Consider the following 18164-nt stretch of genomic DNA (forward strand, 5'->3'; position numbering starts at 1 on the left):
TTTAATATAGGTTTATTTTAAATTAAAGAATCGTTAATTATATATACATATATATTTTTTTTTTAACCTCGGAATATACATTTTTTTTTAAGAAAACATAGTAAAAAGTATATACTCTTTAGAAATAAAATAAATATAATAACGTAGCACATTTTTAGTGAATTTCAAACACAATTTTTATGAGAAAAAAATATAACATTGCTAGTGTTCATGATTCTTGACTGCTAAAAAATAATAAATAACGCTTAAACATCCTTTGAAGACTTCTCACTTCAAATAGAAAATAAATACATGATCTTATGCCAATTAATTTTTTAGTTCTTTTATACTATATTGATTACAATTATTGGATTTTTATAATTTTATACGACTTAAAAAAACATTTAAAATGTAGGTATTAGTTATTGATATATTAATAATAGAAACTTTTATAAAAATTATGTGATTTACTTAAAATAGTTTAATAAAGTTTCGAAAAAATACTTCTCGAGTTACAAGCAACAAAGTTCTTAGACAAGGAGAACGTAATTTGGGTAAATTGTAAATATAACAAAGTTTAGTTAATTTATCACACTAATATTGATGCAAAAACTGTATTAAGCATCTTTTTTTTTTTACTCATACTTTTAATAGATTACAAATTTTTGAAATATTTACTGAAAACTTAATTGACCGGACATTGGTTCAAGTAGTTAATGTTTTAACAAATAATTTATTAAGTTTTATAAACAAAATTGAAATATTATTTTAAAAAAATATATAAACGTTAACATGATAACTATTTAGAATATAAAAACATTATGTACAATTATTATAAAAATTAAGTTAAAATATGGAACAGTTTTGAGTGTGTTTTTGCAATTTTTAGCTATTGTTATTTAAATTCAAATAATAAATAATTTTGTATATTTTATTTATTTATAAATAACTTTAATAGATTTTAAAGTATAGGACACATACTATACTGTTATATAATACAGATTTTGCTTTTTTTGTACGTTAAATTTTTTCCCTACTTGTAACGTTTTACCGTATACAACAGGTTAGATTGTATGAGGTCGTGTAGTTTACCCAATGTCTCCCACTAGCTATCTTCTTCGTTTCTAGTGAAGGAACCGGCACTGAGCTGTTATTATCGTCTCCACATTATATATTTTGCTGTTCTCTCATCTTAACAAATGCGGTAAATATTTTTATTTGTAATAATATTCGATTTTAGTACATATCAAGACATTAATAATTAAATTATAAAATTCTATAACTATAATATAACAATTCGATCGAACATTTTGAAATCCACAAAATTTAATTTTATGGGTTGTTCTTTTACTATTGATCTAATACAATAATTTATCGCAAAAAAGTTGAAAAGGTTCATTTTTAGATTTCATCGCCTGAGTTTGATATTATTTAATTGTTTAATAAGATCGCACGAACTTAAAAAATCACAAAAAAGTGTTATAAGCAAGTGTTATGACTATGTCCTATCTACAAATGTATTGCGATATCAGATAGCCAACATATTATTTTTAATAATTATAAAAAACTTTAAATGTTAAACAATATTAATTAATATTGAGACATATTTTCACAACTTTTTACATTATTTTATTAAAAATATTATTATTATTATATTTTGCTATTGAAGTATATACTCTGTAACTGTATTGTATTTTTTTACTATACTGTAGCAAATCATAATTGTGTATTGAACAATTTTAAAAATGTTTAAATATTTAATGAAAAAATAAATTTAAAAAAAAATTACTTTTTATTTAGCATTTTTCCCTATATTTACGAATCATGTTACACTTACATTTTGACGAATATTGTAGCGTGCCAGGTTTTTTAATAATTGAGGTCGCTTTTGGCAGGTTTTTTTGATTCTAACCGTCACAAATATTAAAAATTGTATATTTTCTAAATTTTTGAAGGTTTGCTTTTAATCTTTTCTTACTGCTTTTGGCCAGAGTCGTTTTAAAAATATTGCTGTAACGTTGCAATGACCAAGTACTGCGAAGTCCATGAATATTATTCGACAAAGTAATGTATAAATTATACAAAAATATCTCCGGATTCATCGTAACCGGTTTTCGAATAAATGAAACAAGTTCATAAGCTGTTTGGAATACTTGCCAAATGCGATTTATTATTATACGGACAATTACTGCTGAATGTCATCAAACAATATATTTGTTTTAATATAATCTTACAAAAGCTTATATTATCTTTAATCGAGTAAGAGTATAAAAATATTTTTTTTCTACTTTTGTTTAACTCAGTTCTACCTTCCACATACATTTATATCAAACAGTTTCTATAGGACTTAGACGATAGTGGTATACTAGTAATGATAATCGTATAACGTTATATATATGAATACATTTAATTATAATATTGCAATTATTGATGATAATGATAACAATAAAAAATAACCACAAAAACTATCCAAAGTGTATAAAAGTGTACAATATTTACCGATTGGGGTTTAATCTTTGATGAGCGATTTATACTCTTTTTTTTTTTTCTACAAAACATACAGCAAAATTACTTTCTTAAAAAACGTATAATTTTTTTTGTCATAATTTAGAAGATTTTAAAAAAAATTCTATAATTCAAGGTAGAACTATTTCTAATGTTTTGAAAAAGTTCAAAGCTCTAACTTTAAAATCTTGAAAATTGATAAAAAATTATGACAGAGAAAAGGGCCAGGATGTTTATTGTGAAGCCGTTTTTAACATTTGGTCCACCATTCTAAAAAAGCAAAAATGTATGATGATAGTTTTAGGTAAATGCAATTATATATATAAGCTATTATAATAGGTAGGTCACACAATGGACACTGTCAAAAGCCTCTAAAATTGTTAATTTGTTTAATGTTCAAAATCACTATAATATCTATGATACAATTTTTTATTTTATCGTGGGTATTCGATGGATTCTCCTGATTAATTAATTTTGTTTGCTCCAACAAATATAGTTTCAGTATTTTTAAATTATTCTTGAGTATAGTCGACACAAACCGCTGAGTTTTAAAAGTCTCTGTTGGTTGATTTCATTCCCATTTTTTCTATGCCTTTTATTGGCTGTAAGTAGCACTTATTATCGGTCAGTTGTAGTTATAAGTTAACTGTAAGCTAATAAAAAAAATAACAATTTTATATATATTTACTATACTAAACAAACTCAACTACATTGCTTTTGCAGTATACTTAATTTTATATTTTTATTAATTTTTACCCAATGCATAACATTTTTTCGAATATTATTAAAAGAAATAACCATTTTTTTGCACAAATATATGTATGTTGTGTTTAAAATTATTGGTAAAAATTTACTTGACTTTAAAAACCCCTTTAATATTTATTATTCAAAATTATTATACTATTTTAAATTTAATGTCTGACTACTTTTCCTGTTAGGTAACAACATATTTAATTCTTATTTGATTTTATACGTTTCGAAATATTATATGTGTATAATTTCATAAGGTACTGCATGTGTACAATTTATTATTATTTGTTGTAGCTCATACAACAGCTATCATCGGGTATCTTTTGAATTACTTTTAGTAGACAATTTTTTAGTCAGCACGTGTATGTATACATTATTTTTTTTATTTTCAATAATTCAAAAGATAATACAACAAGTTTTTGTGTGCCATTTGATCAGCTGAGATTATGATAATTATATATTAGTATAGCAGGTAAAAATTAAAGACTTTAGAAAATATTACACTACGGAAATTAAATAATTAAGGGTTTTAAAAGAGGAATATAAAGGGAAATATAGAGGTGAATTATTGTTATAGGAAAAAGTGGAGTCTGTAATAAATATTAATAATAATATAAAAACGATGTCGTCAGAACTAGAAATGAAACCAAATACGTAATTTTTCAAAATTTGTTTTATATGTTTTAAAAAACTTTAAAAACAAAGTAGACCAATCATTATTGATTGACCTATTCTAAAAATACTTTATTTAAAACAACGCGTTATCATACTCGCAGTTAAATAGTAAAACATGATACTTGGGTTAGAAAGTATTGGAATCTTTTTATTATTTATAAATCATTATTTAATCTGCACTAACATAATTTATTTGACAATAAAGTTATGATATAACACAGATAATAAAGACGTATAATAACATAGATATGTTATATTATAATTATTATGACTGGACTTAATCGTATATTATTTATTTTGTAGATGTCATTATTCCAAGGGTTCTTTTGAATTATGCATCCTAAGATAAACTTGGTTACACGGACGAATCAAAATAGTATAAAATACGTTTATTATTAGTAGCAGTAATTTCTTCCCTTAGAAGTAAGTCGAATACGTTAATTTGAACTAATTAAAAACACATTCAACATCCTCTGTTTCATTTGTCCATTTTAAGCTATTAATATAAATAAATTAATAAGCAAACTTAATTGTATTAAGTGTGTTTTCCTAAATTAAGTTATGATTCAACTTTAGAGTTTGGATTTATATAATTATTACTCTATTAATTGCGGTTTGCATGAGCTATATAATAAAAACTATACAAACTAAAATTATTCAATTTAAACGTGGTTTAAAAATACTTAAATGACTTTCAATCTCAATTCAAAGATAAACAATTTAAACACACAATTCTATTTGCGCTATAAATTCTTAAACCATTTATTTGGAAGAAAAGTTGGTACATTCAATTTTATATAATGTAATATGTAATTCTAAATTTAAATACATATTCAAATAATTGATAGACTGTAATTACTTAACTTTTACCATATTATAGCCATTTATGATATTTTTTAGAACCTCTAATATAGGTAAATATATATATATATATATATATATATAAAATACATGAAATCGAGTTATATTATGTAGTGTATTGCACTATAGAACAATTTCAAAAACCTAACTTATCTCACTATGTTTAAGGTACACGTAGTGATAAAAAATCGTTCGGATTGAGCCAAAACATGGGTAAGATAAACACGAACGAGAAAACAAAACTCCGTAAGCCCCGGCCCGAAATCAAATCGAAAAGTAAACTCAGATCCATATTGAGTAATGTGACTATTGAACCTATATTCGCCTGTTACGTCATGTCGTACGTGCTTATATCGTTGACCATGTCAAACTTGAACATGCAAAAAGCGTGCAAGGTCAATTTGAAGTACAGCGACGAGATATGTGTCTCGTTAGTTGAAAAAAACACAACGGAATACGCTGAAGAAGAGATCATCGTCCAGGAGCTGGTAGCCTCCATGTTAATATGGCAAACGTGTGTGCAGAGCTTTTTCCCCTGTATACTGATGCTGTTCATAGGTTCCTGGAGCGACAGACACGGGAAACGTGTAGTGTGCATGCTTCTGCCGCTTTACGGTGAACTTTTGAGCAATTTAGGACAAATACTTTGCGTTTACTATTTTTACGAATTTTCAATGGAAATCGGAGGTATCATTCAAACCGTACCCGTAGCTCTGACCGGGGGACAGACACTGATGACTATGATGGCGTGCAGCTTTATCAGCGAAGTGTCCACGGTGTGTATAATACGTACCATACTTTTACAAAAATAATTAAAATTGATTAAGTCAAAATATAATTGATGTGCTGTATTCACTCTAGCCTGAAAATCGAACTGCAAGGCTTTGCATAATGCACGCGATGATGACAGTGGCAATGTCGATTTCTACATCGTTATCGGGCATTGTGTACAGCGAGCTTGGATTCTACGGCGCATACGGCGTATCTAGCGGTTTGATAGTGTTAGGAATCTTGTACGGTTCGTTCTTCGTGAAAGACGTCAATCCGAAAGTCAACGAGTTGGTCGACAGCCAATCGTTTTGGTCAAAAGTCAAAGATTTCTTCGACGTAAGACAGATATTTGGCGCACTGAAGGTGACATTTCGAAAAAGGCCAAATAACGATAAGTCGAAGATTATTGTTATCTTGATTATATCTTTACTCGCGGCGGCTCCAAACAACGGTCAGCACTGCTTATACGTTTTTACATTTTATAGATTTATGTGTATCGATGCTATACAGAGTGTACCAAAAACAAATGTCGCACTCTATGGGATTGTTCTACATATGATACCCTAAGAATAGATTGTTTGGAATATTATTTTTTACATACAAAATTTAAAGTTTTTCCGGTTTTTTTTTGTTGTAAAATCTAAATTAAAAACAAATCTAAAATAAAATAAAATAAAAAAAAATCTAACAATGAAATACTCCGAAAAATACTCTTATAAAATAAGGGGTCACTCGATTTGTTTTTGTTTTTTTTTAACTGTGAGGAATTTCTGATATTCAGTTTTTAAGTTTTTTAGATGGAAGTGTATACTGTATAGTGAAGGACAAGCATATACCCCATTAAGTAATGCAATTAAACAATAAAAAAATAAACAATTCTGAAAGTTTAATTCATCACAATTTCATTCCATGTAAAAAAAAAAATGCAAATAAATTATTTTGTTATAAACCGCATGTTTATTTTTGTAAAAAAAATACTTGTGTCACGAGGGTTCTTTAAAACAATGTCCTAACCTTTCTAGTAAACACTAGGATTTTTTTCAACAGTCAACCAGTTCCCTCTCTAAACATTCAGTCTACTAAAAATAATTTACAACAAACATGACCCATAGACTGTAGAATTTATTGGAGGGTTAAAAATTTAGGGACGTGCTTGAAAGGTGGGCCTTGAATCAATATATGTTAAAACGACTTCAGTCACGTTACTAGAACTAATAAAAAAAAACATAAATATTGAAACCTGTATATATATTAGCTTATTATTACTGGCTTTAGAATAAAAAAAATTTTTTTTTGTTTTTTGGAAAATTTTAAGTTATGGACTAAGGCTTTTTTAGCATTATTCGATTTAGTTAACACTTGTTCTATACAATTATTAATTATTAATTTGATAAATTAACCAATTTTTATTTTACAGGTTCCTCAACAATAACTTATCTATACACTCGCGTCAAATTCAACTGGAATGAAGTGAAATACAGCGCTTTTGCCACATATTCTCTAATACTCGATACAATAGGTTATACACGGCTATATCATATTATTTAATTCGAATAAATGTGTAATTTTTTTCATTAATTTTTGTTTCAAGGTCTCGTGTTTTGCGCTTTTGTTGTAAATCGAATTTTCAAAATCGGAGACGAGCTGCTCGGTATAATATCCTGTTTAAGCCAAATCGTTTCCGGATTGATATTCGCTACAGCTTCCACAGAATTACTGTTTTATATAGGTGAGTATGGTAAAGAGTTTGACGAATATTGAATTACTTAAACCGTTTGTATTGAAAGCGTAGGCGGCTTGCTTAATTGTATCATAACCTGGGAATCTACGGCTGACCGATCACTGATGACAAAGCTAGTAGAAAACAACGAGCTAAGTAAGAAAGACTTTACTCAACACTGTTGAGTGTTATATAAAAAAAAAAATTATAATTATAAAATCATTTTTATGTTATAGGCCAAGTATCAGCTGTCTTTGCGATATCCGAAATAGTCATTAATATGGTATCTGGAATCTCGTACAGCGCATGGTATGAAGCCTCGTTGGATGCATACCCCGGGTCGTACTATTACATTGGAGTAGTGTTTAAATTTTTTTCAGTCGTGTTATTCATGTAATTTTTAATAAATTAACGTTAATAAAATGTAAAGGACGTTTAATCGGATTTCCATTGGTTTTAGATGGCTGTATAAAGAGAAATTATATGGAAACCGAAGAAAATTCACAAAAAACGTCAACTACGACGATGATCCTCAACCCGAAGACGAATCCCCAGGATGTTCAAAATACGGCTCATTTAAAAAATCATAAGAATATTATACTTTATTGTGTGCAGATCGTATATATATTTTTTGACTGTTTTTATACATGTATATATTATATATATATTTATAAAATGTGATACTTTATAGTTTATATACTATGAAATTGTAATATAAAATATATCAATTTTTAAAAAACCTACAAGTACACTGCTCTACAATACATTTGGTGCCATAAAACACTTAGCTGTTTCTAAGTAAACCCATCACACAGCACAGTACTGAATCTATTGGCGTATCTAATTGCACTTTACGACGTGAAGTCAAGGAGTAATTACATTTCAATATTAAAACAACATTTTACATAATACAACGTTAATAGCTATTTTTTTCTATTTTGCTTAAGTAAAATAACCAAAAATAGTTTACCAAAACTAAATTTGTTCAAGTCGAACTAATATTACTACCGCGACGTTGGTCTGGTTCTGCTAGTAGTGCTCAACTTCTGCAATTGCCTAGTATTGCTTGTTAAATGTCATAGTCCAAATGAATTTACAAAATCGCATTAAGTGCTAAATTGCCGACAGTTCATCACGTGTGAACACTCAGCGTTTGTAGGCTTTTATAGCTTTCGATAGCACATTAACACCCCAATAATTACGCCGACAACAGATAAACAGGCAATATAATATATATGACAACCATTGTGTTTTGACTTCGACTCAAATTAACCAAATGAATGTCAATAAAAGAACGGACAATTTCTTAACACTAATCGTCCAAAATATGTAAATAACACACCTAAATCTCCAAGTATATCTGGTACTAAAACCTCAAACAAAGTCCATATACCCATAAACAACAAATCTCAATTTACAATAAAACAACGGCGCCAAACGTAAAACGCTTATCTCGACGTCAGATTCAAAAGTCATCTACTAGTTTTGTCTTCAAACTGATTGCGATAATTGCATGTTTCTTGTAAGCAAACGATAATGGGATTTTGTGTGCTAATTATTATTTTGATTTCGTTAAATTTATTATAATAACCATTAACATTCCATTGAAGAATATTCATATGTTAATCATTAACTATAAACTTGTTCATTGTTCATGACAAAAGGTCAGCTAACTGATGACAACAGGGATACATCTGAAAATGAACAAACTAATAGTTCAATCCATGAAAGTTTTAACACATTAAGCATTTTTTTTTATACATTTATTCCATTAGTTATTAATGTATAACATAAGCAACAATAAAGGCAATAGAAGTGATAAATTAACTGACCGACGAAAACTAAAAAGTCACTGACATACAAATACAAAAATAATTCGGGATGCTGTCTAAATGTAATTTTGACAACTTTTTACTTGTACTGTAAACCAGTTTTTTTCCAAATTAAGTCTTCGGACAACAACGCATAAACAAAGGACCACGGAAAATATCATATAGTATAGCAACATAAATAAATGGTCAATTTGCATACACATACCAATGTATTTTAGGTGCGCTAGTAGTATCTAAATTTAGATTCATTAAATATTCAATAGTTAAAATAATTCCTTAAGTACGTTTATGTTAACGTTTGTAACATAATGATTAAAGGCGTTAAACTTGGGAAATCCAAGAATAAGCTTACTTTTGGTTTATTATTTCACTGAATTGCTAGTTACTGATATCGTTTTAAAAAATAAAATGATATTAAAATACCTTATAAGGTATTTTACCTAAATAATACTTTGCCACATATGAGTTGCAATTAATAATATTGATTTATTATTAATACAATTTTGGTATTATGCCAATAGCCGAAGATGCTGAGGAAAAATAAAAATAATATCTGTTTCGGTATTATAGAATTTGCTGTCGCAAATGATACTTTAAAAATGATATAACTCAATATTATAAAACTTGAACTAACGAGTTAAAACGAGGCAACACTTGGACTAGGCCAAATGGACAATTTATTTTATGTAAAGATGGTAGGAGGTAATAGACTGCGCATTAATATTCAATTGTATTACATACACTCAAACTATTCCTTACATGCACAAACCTTTTTAAATAGAAATTTGACTCAATACCTTAAGCAATTAAGTCATGCACTCGACAAAAACTAAACCATGCAAACGGAAATAGTTCTAAGTTTCAAAACTTACTTAGAATTTTCCTTGTGCCAAAAAATGATTTTTGAAGTTTGTATTTTATACATTACTCGGAAAGAAATCATGTACACAGTAATTATCCACTTGTTGTAATTAGGATTATCACACCTCTCGTTACAACATTTAACAATGCTGCTGATGAGTATGAAAATGTAATAGCTAACTGAAAAATTTAATTTAACGAAACTAGTCTTATTACTACGAACTTATTACTAGTCAACGTATACAAATATTAAGTTTATTGCTTAAGTATTCATATTTAGGTAAAAAAAAAAGATTCTCTTTCAGATGAAATTCAAAGCTACTATGGGTAAACGCTCAGGCTACTTTACATCCTTATGTAATATATGATAAATCAAATAAATACATGGAATTTTACAAAGAAAAAGTTTTTGTATTTTTAGTGATTATTTGATACACAATTCAAATGCGATTTTTGTGTATCAGAAATAATTGAATAATTTGCCAAATGTAACAAAGATACATTACTTTTCCGATGGCACTACTAAGTCAATATAAAAGTTATAAAAATATGGTCAGTATTTGTAACCATAAAACAGGTTTTGGGTCAGAGGCTGAGTGGAATTTTGTTTGTAAAGAGTCCATGTGACGGTGTTGGTGGTACGGTTAAACGATTAGTTTATAAGACCAATCTGCAAAAAATATTTCTTTTCATTTTTCCTTCTTTTTATTAATATATTCTGAAATTAACTCATGCATAGTACAAATTATTGTCACTATTAGCTTAAATGCACCTAATTTATAATATTGTGTTTTGATACAGATATACTAAGGAATAAATTAAATAGTTAATTGTGTATATTTCCAATAAAAATGTAAATCAGAAAATTTAAACCCTTACTACTAGTGTTATAATAATTTCTCCATTACCAAACTTTTACCGGATTTTGTACTAACTTATTATTTGCAAGTATTACATACATTTTCGTTCAGGCTCAGGCATATACGTGTCGTGGGTCATTAAAGTAGGCAGTTTTCAGCAAACCACCCATTTTGAAACCGTAAATTAACAGAAAAAAACTCAATTGGTTAAAAGATGATAATATGAGATAATATGAGTCATAAGAACATAACTTGAATTATATATAGGCAAAATACATTTTTTTAATTTTTTGGCCTTATAAAAATTTTAATTCCCAAAAAATGTTAATTTTTTTTTGAAAAAACTGTTTTTTTCAAAATGTAGTTAAAAAAATACTTAATTAGAATTAATACTAATATCGACGGTTAAATTACAGAGTCGGGAACATGAGGTGTTTCTGGATCATTTTTTTAAAATCAAACCAACTAGGTAAAAAAAAAAGAATTTATAAAGAATAAAAGATAAAATTTTCAAATATTTTTTTACTATAGTCGCACACACGTTAAGTGATTTCCCGTGGAATGACCCAAATATATTAATGTTATTAAGGGATTCATAAAACCGTATGGATTAAATGTTAATACAGAGAGAAGCGTAGAGTAGAGTATTAGGGTGGGTAATCCCCACTTAAGATAGTACGAAGAAGTTTATAAGTTCACGAAAATGTATAAAACCGGATAATTTGATATAATGTTGCAAAATCGTATAACCAGTTTAACGCAAATCTTCTTCATAATATGTAAAGGAGAAGTTCGATATCAGAGTCACAGATGTCTCAATGCAGTAACTCGTAGTGTTACCTACTAACTTTTGATAATGAACACAACGGTTTTGAGAAAAAAAATGTCAACAATGCTCGTTTTGCAAAAATGTTGTAATTATACGTACTACTAGAAAAAAAGAGAAATTCATGAAAATTTGTAAGTTATTTTCATTTTAATTAAAAACTAATTAACAAAAAACTAACTTGGCCTAGAGTTTAAAAATTAAAAAAAAAATAACATAAAATATAATATATATATAACGTTGCAAATAGTTTCTTAAGTCTTATAAGCAATGCATAATAACTAAGAAATGTCTTTGTAGCTCATACTATAATTATTTTGAACACCAGAGTCCTTATACCACATACATAGAATAACACAGAAAAGAAGATCCATTTTTTTAAAAAAACAATTTTTACTTTAAACTTTTAAGTAAGTAAAATATACAAGCAATTAGGACAACATTACAATTCATTTAATTTAATTATAATTAAAAGCTTTCTTAGGATAAAATAATTTTAAATTCAATAGTTTAATTTGTACTTCGCTATGACGTGAGTTCTAACAGCAGCTAACTTAATTTCCCTAACTTTACTGGAGGCACAAAAAACTGATTTATTTCATTGCAAAATATCTTGTATTGGTGTTTCTCCCATTTTCAGTGCTCTGATGATCACGGCATGGCGACCATTTGACAGATAACGAAAAAATAGACTAGGTAGGGTCCATAACTCATATTAGGCAAAAACTAAATTAGACGATGTTAGTACTTATTGACGACTTGGTAACTATTTCATATTTCACATTGACACATATAATTTTACACATTTATCAAGGCAATTACATGAGGTCGGTTTTTTTGAAATTTTAGACCAAAAAGCCAGGCAAAATGTCGACTACTTAGGATGGGCTGATTTCAATTCTGTTGAGACATACGCGTTTTTTGACAAGTAATGTAGGAAACAGATCTTTGATTTTTATGGACAAAATTGTGTTTAAATATTGAAAAAATTTCAAGTTTTAATTTATTTAATTACAAGAAACTAAAATGTTTAAAATGAAAATCGGCTTGTTATTTTGGCAGAATTCAAAATTTAAACATTCTATATAGTCGACATTTTGTCTGGATTTATAGTCTAAAATACAAGTGGCTTCCACTCATATAAAAAATTATTTAAATTTAAAAAATTCCTGAAAGCTTATACAAATTAACTGGTAAATCAATTGACATGGTCGAAATTGATTGAAACCTCTTTTTTTCTTAAATATTGCTGATACAAAACTCCTTAAAAACAGACAACACGCAATTTTCGTTTGTATTCTAATAACATAATTTTAATTTATTTCAAAAGATAACTCACAAGGGAGCAGTAATTTACCTCTAATCCCCATTTTATTATTTTTTCTACACTGCCTAAATTATGAAAAATAAATTCCTCAACTGTTTTATAGACATATTTTATAATAAGCTTGACATTTTTTCCTCCGTGATTCTATTAAAACCTGTATTAGTTTGTTCGAAAAAATATGTATACAATTTCGTATTAAGGACTTATGCTAATTTATGTACAGCAATATATGTAAAATAGCCGGTAACACCTCATTTATTATATATATGAGGTATAAATGTACATTCTATTAGTCTTTACACAAAAGAAAAAAACAATTACTGGAAAAAAAAATTGTAGAACGCAAAATGAAATTGCTGAAATCAATTTCCCAAGATTTTCAGGTTGTCAGTAAATAGATCTGCGGTAGAATGGCGCAAGTCGATAAGTCACATTTTCCAACTTTCGGAAAATTGCAATTTAATTATTCATACTAAAATTCGAATTTTGAAACTCTTTTTAAAAATAACGTTTAAATGTTGTCATTTTTTTTTTTTCTATTGGAGTTTTCAACAGAATAACTGTCATGTAAACACTTGCATTGATTTCAGCAGCTTTCGTCATCCCGGAGACGACCAGAGCCCATGGATACTATGGCCAATGCCGAGTCGTCCGAAAAACAGCAAACCGAATGGAACGACATGAGCTTGTTGTGCAGGGCCAAATATATGGTCGGCAAAACGACTGTGGAACTGTTGCTAGGCCTGTACATAGTGTCCACGATTCTTTTAACGTTCTCCGCGCTAAACTTGAACCTTCAAAAAGCGTGTCGGGTGAATTTAAAATTGGACAACGACACTTGCTCGGCAATGGAAAGCCGTTCGTCGGCAGCAAACGGCACGTCCAAAGGCGAAATACTAGCCCAACAGCTTGTTTCCGACATGCTCGTGTGGAAATCCATCGTACAGAATTGTATACCATGCGTGCTGGTCATATACATCGGGTCGTGGAGTGACCGGAACCGCAGGCGGAAGCCCTGCTTGATAGTGCCGATAGTCGGTCAGTTTTTCGCCTCGGTAGGCGTTCTAGCCTGTTACTATTATTTCGATCAATTGCCCATGGAAGTCACCGGTGTCGTTGAATCCATATTCACCGCATTCACGGGAGGCGCGATTACGTTAACCTTGGCTGTGTTCAGCTATATTGGCGACATCTCCACGGTGAGCACACGTTAAATTTATGAACTGGTGCCAAGTGATCAAAAATCAAGTTTCATAAGGTTACCACCACATACGTTATATAATCATTAATCTCGAATTATAAAAGTATAGACCCAACTACGTCCTGCCTAAACAATATTATTAAACCGTGTACATTTTACAGTGTCACCGTTTCCACTATAGTCGGGAATGCAAACAATAGTCGTAGATTATAATATTTTTTTTTATCATAACCGTTGATTTTATAGTATATGACAAATTTTCGAAAAGGAGGAGGTTAAATTGTTATCTTATAATGAGAAAACTGTAAATATGCTTCTTAGGTTACCAAACTTTTTCATCAGCGCTCTTTTAAGGGGGACTAAGTATACTTACACCCCAAAAACAAGTTAGTGGTATTAACAATTTCTATATTGATAGATTTAATTTAATAACTGTTTCCAATTTTTTTTTAAATAATGTTAAATGTGGCCAATTTAACAATACTAATTTAAACTTAAAACTTTTTGTCCCTCTCCTAAATTTACGCCAATGCTTTCCTTCAATTATAATAATTAGTGAACAAAGTATTCAAAATGACATGAATATATACTTTTTTATACTATACAAGTATATCACAAAATATCTTCTTTTTTTTATTAAAAGCATTATACCTATCATTTTACAATGCATAATAATATAAATGTGTAAATTTATTAACAATTTAATAGGTATTAATAAAATATAAAATTCCGGTTTAACTGGTTATTAATATAAATAAAATGAACGGTATCTACGCACCGAAATAACTTATACAACTGATAAATATAAGTCTTATAACTTTTGAAGTATAAAAAAAAAATGTTGTATCAGTTATTTAAGAAAGATCAAAGGACATACAAATGTTATGAATATCATAACTATCGTAATAACAAGTAAAAACGTGATAAGCGACCCAAAGTACACAGCTATGAGGACGACAGCTTCGACGATATATCATTCACCTGTGTCTTAGTAAAAGAAAGTTTGTAACTTATACCCGTGCACGTTTCTATTTTCAGAGAATCAGAATCTGCCATAGCCTCATTTTATCAAAAATCATGATTATGTTTTTTCTCAAATGGCTGATTCTTTTTATAATTTATTAATTCATAAAAATATATGTTTTCGTAACACAGGTTGAAACTAGAACTTTGAGGATTGGTATGGTAAATGTGTTCACGTCACTGGGGGGGCCAATTGGTGCATCTTTTGCTGGTTATATGTTGCCAAGAATTGGAATTCCAGGTGTATTAATAACTTCATCTATATTAATGATATTAACGGCCATATATGGATTACAATTTATCAAGGAACCCTATATCGCTTCACCCGTGGAAACGGACAAATCAAAACACTATAAAAAATATTCATTAGGCCATAGCGTAAAGGATTTCTTTAACGTACAGCACATGAAAGATGCGATTCGGGTGACATTCAATGAGGGGCCGTATCATAGGAGAACAAGGATTATTTTGCTCCTGATAATGACAATGTTTGTCATGGGCCCGACACAAGGTACGAATTTCCTTTTAACAAAATTTGCTAAAAATTGTTTAAAACTGTTAAAACAAAGAGCCAAATTACTCATACAAACATTTACATAATAATGAGGGCCCCTTTAACTTAAAATAAAATAAACAAAAACAATTAACTTTACAAACATTTTAATAAATGTCGAATGCAAAAGACAAATGTATTTGAGAATTTTTAAAAATTCATATTTTTTTTTATAATATTAGGTAAGTAGTCTATACCGTAAGTTATCATTTTGTAAATTATATTACAGGAGAAATGGCTATAATGTATATGTATACCCGTGTCCAGTTTAATTGGAAAGAGGAACAATTTAGTTGGTTTCTTACATACTCAATGATAACCAATGTTGTAGGTAAGATACATTTGTACTAGCAAACTAAAAATATGTTTTGGTAAAATGTCTTTTTTTTTTAGGCACTACTATATCAGTTAGTTTGTTCTGTCAATATTTGAAAATCGACGATGCTGTAGTCGGGGCAATGGCGTGTATGAGTAAAATATTAGGTGGACTGATTTACACGTTTGCCAAGACCGATTGGGTGTTTTATTTAGGTTAGGACCGCTGTCCAATATTTTAGACGTTATAAAACTTTCCCTTTCCCTTTCAAATTTAAAAATCAATCATTTTTTTAACTTACAGGACCCATAATGGAAATGATGAGTGCCACGGGTATCGTGGCTTTAAGGTCCATCGTGACAAAGCTGGTTTTGCCTACCGAACTAGGTGATTATCTGATGTTAACGAAAATTACTAAATATAAATAGGAAACTATTGACATCTGCGCTTAAACATTTTATCGCAATTCAGATTTCAGTTAGTAACCAAAAATTAGTGTGCATTATTCCTATTAAATTATTAAATAAGTATACAAATGTGAAAACTAAATTTCTTTAGCAAATTTGATAATATAAAAGAGTAACCGATATTCGATTACAATTCTAAAAATACTATGGCGATCATAAAAAGTTGTTATAATTGTGTACTTTTTCAGGTCAAATCACCGCTGTGTTTGGTGTTTGTGAAACACTCGTTCCAGTGATCTATAATCCTATGTACAGTGCTATCTATAGAAATACTCTAAACACCATGCCGGGCTTGTGTTTCCTGGTTGGATCATCATTACTTTTGGTGGCTATGTTTTTTTTCTTGTACGTATTATGGACATTTATTTTATTCAACTTTATAATGAAATAGAAAGTATAATTGTTGATTGTATTAAACAAAATAATATAATCATCGAGTAAATTAATTAAAACTTTTTTAACAAAAGATAATAAAAAAAATCTTCATGAAAAATAAGAAGGAATTTTTCAAGGACATTATTTATAATTAAAAATGTTTACTTCAATTCTTCATTCTTATTTTTATTAAAATTGGATTTTATTTTGTGCTGGCCTGACAATTATTTATAATGGGAAATTTTAAACCTTTCTTACTTACAACAATGAATTTTGATTGCATTTATTGCATTAGATGGATTTATACGGCGCACAAAAAAGAAAAACTCGTAAACCGATTAGTCAAAGTAACTAACGAAAATGTTGATAAGAAACCTGAAAACGATACAGACCGATTTGGATCATACTCCAAGCTGCCATCCACTGACCTAATAGTTTCCAATTGATGTAAAATATAATATTAAAGAGTTTTATATGTCCTTACAATTTTATTATTTATTTTTTAATATCGACTATCTTAATATTTAATTTAAATATTTTTAGTACCTCGGTTTATATTAGCTAAGACATACTTTTATAAATGGAATGTGATAATATGATAATATAGACTTTCATGTGATTATAGATATACATAAATTACCATAATAAAATATTTCATGAACAAAAAACTACTATATTATACAGAAATCAAGCAGAGTATAAAAATGTGTCTAATTGTATGAATGAGGCAATTGATTTATTACTTGTATTTAATCAATTAACATTTTAAAGTTGATAACAACAAGTTGTGTAATTCTACAATTTTAATTTTCATCTACCACCAATCCATTATTTTTTCTTAATGCTAACATTTGATAACTAACATCTTTAGTATTTATATTTTTGAAAATCAATTTTTTTATTCGTATTATTCAAATCATTTACATAACAAATGTTCAAATTGGCTATAATTTTGGAAAAGATTAAACTTAATTTTAGGTTTTGTAATATTGAATAGTACACGACTCGAATTCTTTAAACATTTTATCCTTGAACAATAGATTGAGACCATCGTGTAGTGGATTTTTTTTCTGAAGTAACATATTATTGTTAACGGTGTTATTTAAATGTTGTAAAAACGTTTCATTAGCAAATAATCAGCATGTTATTCAATTTCATAGATCTATAATGACACTATTTTTGTAACAGGTAAAATAGTATCCGCAAACTACGTTATCCGTATAAATATTATAGTACGGATTTGCATGCCATTTGCATCATTG

At 28.5% G+C, this 18164-nt stretch overlaps 2 protein-coding genes across 4 annotated transcripts; both read left to right on the forward strand.

Annotated features, from left to right (window-relative positions):
* Window positions 1-1041: 1041 nt before the first annotated feature.
* On the forward strand, window positions 1042-8022 carry LOC126834709 (proton-coupled folate transporter-like). 2 transcript variants are annotated; one of them, XM_050566828.1, is made up of 10 exons: window positions 1063-1183; window positions 1971-2238; window positions 4213-4332; window positions 4939-5546; window positions 5632-5992; window positions 6959-7060; window positions 7133-7270; window positions 7334-7417; window positions 7498-7654; window positions 7722-8022. In XM_050566828.1, exons 4-10 carry the CDS (start codon window positions 4980-4982, stop codon window positions 7849-7851), a joined length of 1539 nt encoding a protein of 512 aa, XP_050422785.1. In that variant the 5' UTR covers window positions 1063-1183; window positions 1971-2238; window positions 4213-4332; window positions 4939-4979; the 3' UTR covers window positions 7852-8022. The 2 variants fall into 2 exon arrangements, with proteins under 2 accessions (XP_050422784.1, XP_050422785.1); XM_050566827.1 differs by lacking the exon at window positions 1971-2238 and having other exon boundaries at window positions 1042-1183.
* A 3533-nt stretch (window positions 8023-11555) lies between these two features.
* Window positions 11556-17521, forward strand: LOC126834708 (proton-coupled folate transporter-like). 2 transcript variants are annotated; one of them, XM_050566824.1, is made up of 8 exons: window positions 11556-11774; window positions 13558-14166; window positions 15324-15702; window positions 15974-16075; window positions 16138-16275; window positions 16364-16447; window positions 16716-16872; window positions 17198-17521. In XM_050566824.1, exons 2-8 carry the CDS (start codon window positions 13591-13593, stop codon window positions 17346-17348), a joined length of 1587 nt encoding a protein of 528 aa, XP_050422781.1. In that variant the 5' UTR covers window positions 11556-11774; window positions 13558-13590; the 3' UTR covers window positions 17349-17521. The 2 variants fall into 2 exon arrangements, with proteins under 2 accessions (XP_050422781.1, XP_050422782.1); XM_050566825.1 differs by having other exon boundaries at window positions 13561-14166.
* The last annotated feature ends 643 nt before the right edge of the window (window positions 17522-18164 follow it).

The sequence above is a fragment of the Adelges cooleyi genome, unplaced genomic scaffold (assembly GCF_023614345.1).
Source record: "Adelges cooleyi isolate 19-005CV unplaced genomic scaffold, UGA_ACOO_1.1 ACOO_flye_CR_arks_rails_tigmint_CR_PRNA_21, whole genome shotgun sequence".
In the NCBI taxonomy this organism is placed as follows: Eukaryota; Metazoa; Arthropoda; class Insecta; order Hemiptera; family Adelgidae; genus Adelges; species Adelges cooleyi.

Excerpts from the sequence above, each read along its gene's own strand:
- LOC126834709 (XM_050566827.1), top strand. The coding sequence starts at position 4,980 with ATGGGTAAGATAAACACGAACGAGAAAACAAAACTCCGTAAGCCCCGG. Across the intron at positions 5,993-6,958 it reads CGCGGCGGCTCCAAACAACG|GTTCCTCAACAATAACTTAT; the intron begins GTCAGCACTGCT and ends TTTATTTTACAG. Across the intron at positions 7,655-7,721 it reads TTTTCAGTCGTGTTATTCAT|ATGGCTGTATAAAGAGAAAT; the intron begins GTAATTTTTAAT and ends CATTGGTTTTAG.
- LOC126834708 (XM_050566824.1), top strand. The coding sequence starts at position 13,591 with ATGGATACTATGGCCAATGCCGAGTCGTCCGAAAAACAGCAAACCGAA. Across the intron at positions 16,448-16,715 it reads GGTTTTGCCTACCGAACTAG|GTCAAATCACCGCTGTGTTT; the intron begins GTGATTATCTGA and ends GTACTTTTTCAG. Across the intron at positions 16,873-17,197 it reads GTGGCTATGTTTTTTTTCTT|ATGGATTTATACGGCGCACA; the intron begins GTACGTATTATG and ends TTATTGCATTAG.